At 39.3% G+C, this 5,930-nt stretch overlaps 1 protein-coding gene across 1 annotated transcript; it reads right to left on the reverse strand.

Moving 5' to 3' along the window:
* Positions 1 to 4,443: 4,443 nt before the first annotated feature.
* LOC119802200 (protein FAM32A-like) lies at positions 4,444 to 4,900 on the reverse strand. The gene is given in 2 exon segments (XM_038313145.1): positions 4,444 to 4,789; positions 4,792 to 4,900. Coding segments are annotated over 2 exon segments (336 nt in total). The 3' UTR covers positions 4,444 to 4,562.
* Between the last annotated feature and the right edge of the window lie 1,030 nt (positions 4,901 to 5,930).

Consider the following 5,930-nt stretch of genomic DNA (forward strand, 5'->3'; position numbering starts at 1 on the left):
TATCAAATTCAGGCTATAAAACAGAGATGTTCACCATGCTCAAATACAGATACTAAGCTTAAACACTTTACCAGGAAACAGAAACAAAGAAAAACACCTAAGAGATTTTCCAAAAAAAAAAAATGCAATCACAAATAATGATATCAACGAATAAATTTAGTTGCAAATTACATGTGAATAAAAAATTACTGACAGGGAAAGAATGGATTCCCATGTCCCAAGCCTTGTCTCCTGTCCACACATGTCTATTCACCATTTTATGTGCTGGGGCACAAGAGGGTCTGCACTTGCACCTACACACACACAGATAAACACCCTTTAAAATGTGCTAACAGACGAAACTATGTCGAGTGAAGCGTGGAGAAACAAAATATAGGAAACAAGGAAAAGCGAAAACAAAGGGTGTAGAGAAACGATGAAGAGAAAGCACCTAGCAACGTGTTAAACTGATGGATAAAAACCAACTCACAGATTCATCAACCGAAACATAGAACAAACAAACTTACCAGTAAATCCAACAAAATATAGCTTAAGAAACAAAAGGTAAAAAGAAAAAATATTGAAAGAAGCCATCACCTTCAAAGATTTAAAGAGCGATGGCATAATGTATAAACAAATAAAATGAAATCTTGAGGAAAACAAGCCAAAATGCTTTTAGAAAATTAGATATTCTAGTCTAACATTACATTGTAAAAAAACAAAATCAAAACTGTAAACATTTCCTTTCTGCCACATTACTAAGGGAAACAGTGCATAAATAAACTCGGGAAGTGATGACTACATCTATTACCTTGAGTGTCGAAGGCCTTTAAGAGATTAACACTGGAACTCACTGTATTAATCTCCCTTCTATAAAATTCATTTTAAAGAAAGCATGGAATGCAATAACCATGCTTCAGAGAGAAGGTATAGGGACAAACATAGTTCTGTTGTACAGTTTAGCATGAGTGAGGCTCTGGGTTCAAACACTAGCAGTGTAAAAAGTTATAATCCTAAAAATGTATGTCAAGAATGTTTCCCAGGTTCTAGAGTGATCGTGACCTAGAAAGCAAGACCACAGGGTACAGGGACTGGCTTTACTTACTAGAGAATAAATCACTTTCCAGATTGTATTTCTGTTTTAAAATATATAAAGAAAATATGTCAGTGTTTCATTCTGATAAAGATCAGAAGGTAATAAAACACCATATATTGAAGGATGTGCTCCCTAGTTGATGTTCATTATCCATTTATCTTATTATTCCAGCCCACTGGACTACAAAGTTCACGATGAGAAATATTTACTGAAGGGTTCCAAAATGTAGCTCAATGACACAGCAATGTGTATGTGTGAGAGGTCCTCAGCTTAGCACACAGCACTGGGGGTTAAAAAAAGAGGTGAAATTTACTGATGAACCAATGTTATAAAATTAGGAATGACCCGAAGTTTTCTTTTTATTGATTTTTATTGAGCTCTTCATTTTTCTCTGCTCCCCTCCCTGCTTCGTCCCTCCCCTTCAACCCTCTTCCATGGTTCCCATGCTCCCAATTTACTTGGGAGATCTTGTCTTTTTCTACTTCCCAGGTTGATTAGATCTATGTAAGTCTCTCTTAGGGTCCTCATTGTTGTCTAGGTTCTCTAGAATTGGGATCTGTAGGCTGGTTTTCTTTACTTTATGTTTCAAAACAACTTATGGATATGTACATACGATAATTGTCTTTCTGGGTCTGAGTTACCTCACTCAAAATGATGTTTTCTAACTATCCATTTGCCTGAAAATTTCAAAATGTCGTTTTTTTTTCTGCTGTGTAGTACTCCCTTGTGTAAATGTATTACATTTTCATTATCCATTCTTCAGTCGAGGAGCATTTAGATTGTTTCCAGGTTCTGACTAAGACAAACAATGCTACTATGAACATATCTGAGTACATGTCCTTTTGACACAATTGAGCATATTTTGAATATGTACCCAAAAGTGGTATTGCTGGGTCTTGAGAAAGGTTGTTTCATAATTTTCTGAGAAATTGCCACATTGACATCCAAAGGGATGTCCTGCATTCCCACCAGCAATGAAGAAGTGTTCCCTTTTCCCCATAAACTTTTCAGCGTAAGTTGTCATCAGTGTTTTTTATCTTGGCCATTCTTAACAGGTGTGAGATGGAATCTCAGAGTTGTTTTGATTTGCATTTCTCTGATAACTAAGAATGTTGAGCATTTCCTTAAGTGTCTTTCAGCCATTTTAGATTCCTCTGTTGAGAGTTCTCTATTTGGGTAAGCACTCCATTTTTTTATTGGATTATATGTTCTTTCATGACAAATTTCTTGAGTTCTTTGTACATTTTGGAGATCAGACCTCTGTGTGATGTGGGGTTAGTGACAATCTTTTCCCATTCTGTAGGCTGTCATTTTGTCTTGTTAGTGTAGGAGGTCCTTTGGTCTTTGTGTTACTTTTATTGGTTAATAAAGAAACTGCTTTGGGCCTATTGATAGGGAAAAACTTAGGTAGGCAGGGAAGACAGAACTGAATGCTGGGAGAAAGAAGGGCAGAGTCAGAGAGACACCATGGATCCTCCAGAGACAGACACTGGAAATTTTACCCAGTAAGCAACTGCCACGTGATGATACACAAATTAGTAGAAATGGGTTAAATTAAGATGTAAGAATTAGCCAATAAGAAACTAGAGCTAATGGGCCAACCAGTGAATTAATTAAAACAGTTTCTGTGTAGTTATTTCAGGGTTAAGCTAGCTGGGCAGCTGGGATGAACAAGCAGCAGGTCTTCCTTGCAACATCTTGTTGACTGTGTCCTTTGCTTTACAGAAGCCTTTCAGTTTCAGGAGGTCCTATTTATTAATTGTTTCTCACAGTGTCTGTACTACTGGGTTATATTTAGGTTTTTTGGTTTCAGGAGGTCCCATTTATTAATTAATTAATTAATTAATCTCAGTGTCTGTGCTACAGGGTTATATTTAGGAAATGTTCTCCTTTGCCAATGCGTTCAAATGTTCTTTCCACCTTCTCTTCTATGATGTTCAATGTGGCTGGCTTTATGTTGAGGTCTTTGATCCATCTGGACTTGAGTTTTGAGCATGGTGATAGATATGGATCTATTTTCATTCTTCTACATGTTGATATGCAGTTATGCCAGCACCATTTGTTAAATGTCTTTTTTTTTTCATTTGAAATTTTTTGCTTTTTTTTGTCAAAAATCAAGTGTTCGATTAACAGTGTGTGCATTATTATCTGAGTCTTTGATTTGGTTCCATTGGTCCTCCTGTCTGTTTTTTTTTTCTTCAAGATTGTGTATTTTGTATACTATGTTCAAAGACAGAAAAATTCATACAAAATGACCTCAGGCTATACGTATAGGTACAAATAGAACAGAAATGAAATGTATGCAAACCTGTGACAATCACTGCAATATCTCATTACATATCACAAAATTAGTGTTGCCCAAATCCAGAAAAATTCCAAATCTAAAAGGCACGTACACCCTATATGCCATCTCCCTCAGGCAGGAACACAGAATAAATGTGTCAACCGGACTATGAGAGTTATGTATATCAGTGGGTAAAGGCACCTACAGCCATCTCTCACAACCTGAGGTAGATCCAATCCCCCCAGGATCCACATGGTAGGAGAGACAATCCTTCAAGCTGTTCTCTACATGTGTGCATACACAACACGTATTATAACACACACACACACATCATTAAAAAAACAGAAGCATCTCATTTCCCCCATGAGCAGTTTTGTGCTGTGCCTTCTTCACAGGGCAGAATGGAAAGGTGTCCCTGTGGTGAACAGCATGCACAGACACAGACTCCACTTCATGACAGACACTTGCTTTATTCTACATGCCAGCTCCAGGGATTCCTGGTAGCCTTTCAGTATCCATGGTAACAGAAGTTGCTTCTCTCAACAGTGTGTGCACAGGTTCTCCAAGAGGTCCACCCAGACTCTCAGATGACGAAGCTCTACAGAACCTGTACAGGGCCCTCCCACCACACCAGGTCTGCTGGCACTTTGCCCTAGCATTGTCTGGTATTTGGTGTCCTTAAGCCAGGAATGCCAAGCAGGCTTATGACATGTGCCATATGCTTGGAGCTCCAGGTGCCATCATTGAAAACTGGATTGATTAGCAATGTCTGCGATGGCAGCCACCAGGTGGATTGAGGGGCAGGGTATGTGCCAGAGACCTGTGTCCCATCCTTGCTTCAGGTGGCTGTTGCTCAATGTAGGCTGTGTGGTCTGATGTCCAGGTTGCCCAAAAGCAGCAGCACCGTGGGAACTTGTGTGGTGGGCCACAGGTAGAAGCTTCCTGTCCTGGTGTTATGGTGCAGATGAAGACAGATGCCACAATCAGGGTGCGAAGGGTACCCTCCTTCCATGACCCTAACCCAGAAAAGACCCGAGCCTGTCAAAGCACAATGCTGCAGTCCAAATAGAAAAGGTACACCCAGTGAAAGGAGAGCCTGACTTTAATCAAGTTTCGGAAAGTCTGGTTTCAGCAGATGTACCGGGCAGGTGTAGGACATTCTAGAAACAGCCAACCTGACCTGTCTTTTGCACCAGGGGCAAGTTACTTGGTCCAGCTGACTTTAGGAATGTCATAGTGCTCAGTGAGTGTGTCCAGATGTCGGTTGAAATCCTCCACTCTCTGCTTATGGGTTTTGGACGCCTTCTTCAGGATTCTTTCCATTTGCCGTTTCTCTTGCATCTTCTCGAAGGCCGCCTGCACCGGCGTGCGCTTGTCAAGGCAGCGCCTCTTCTCCTCCTCGCTCTTCTTTCTCGTCCCCATGGCCTCCGCAGCTTGGCCTTGTCTTTGTCCTTTTTCTTCTTCTTCCGCTTCGTCACACCGAGCTCTGCGACGCCTTTCAGCTTCAGGGGGCCCTTCTGGACCTGCTCGTACGCCTCCATGGGGCTCCCTCCTGTCTGTTTTTATGCCAATACCAGACTGTTTTCAGTACTGTGACTCTGTAGTAGTTTGAAGTCAGGGATTGTAATACCTCCAGAAATTCTTTTATTGTACAGGATTGTTTTGGCTATCCTGGGTTTTTTTGCTTTTCCATATGAAGTTGAGTAGTGTTCTTTTGAAGTCTCTGAAAATTTTGCTGGGATTTTGATGGGACTTGCATTGAATCTGTAGATTGCTTTTGGTAAGTTTGCCATTTTTACTATGTTAATTCTATCTACCCATGAACATGGGAGATTATTCCAGTTTCTGGTGTCTTCTTCAGTTTCTTTTTTTAGACATTTAAAGTTCTTGTCATACAAGTCTTTCACTTGTTTTGGTTAGAGTTTCTCAGAGATATTTTATGTTATTTGTACTTATTATTAAGGGTAATGTTTCTCTGATTTCTTTCTCAGCCCATTTATCCTCTGAGTACAGGAGGACTACTGATTTTTTTTTGAGTTAATCTTGTAGCTTGTTACATTACAGAAATTATTTATGAGTTGTAGAAGTTTCTTGGTAGAATTTTAGGGGTCACTTATGTAAACTATCGTATCATCAGCAAATAGTGAGAGTTTGACTTCTTTTCTAATTTATATTCCCTTGATCTCCTATTGTTGTCTTACTGCTCTAGCTAGGACCTCAAGAGCTATATTGAATAGATATAGAGTGAACAACCTTGTCTTGTTCCTGATTTCAGTGGAATCACTGTGAGTTTCTTTCCATTTAGTTTGATGTTGTCTGTTGGCTTGCTGTCTATTGTCTTTATTATGTTAAGGTATGCTCCTTATATACTTGCTTTCAACAAGACCTTTATCATGAAGAAATGTTATATTTTGTTGAAAGCTTTTTCAGCATCTAATGAGATAATCATGTGGTTTTTATCTTTCAGTTTGTTTATATGGTGGATTACATTGACAGATTTTCATATGTTGAACCATCCCTTCATCTCTGGAATGAAGCCAACTTGAACATGGTGGATAATGGTTCTGATGT

This window comes from Arvicola amphibius, chromosome 15, assembly GCF_903992535.2.
Source record: "Arvicola amphibius chromosome 15, mArvAmp1.2, whole genome shotgun sequence".
NCBI lineage: Eukaryota > Metazoa > Chordata > Mammalia > Rodentia > Cricetidae > Arvicola > Arvicola amphibius.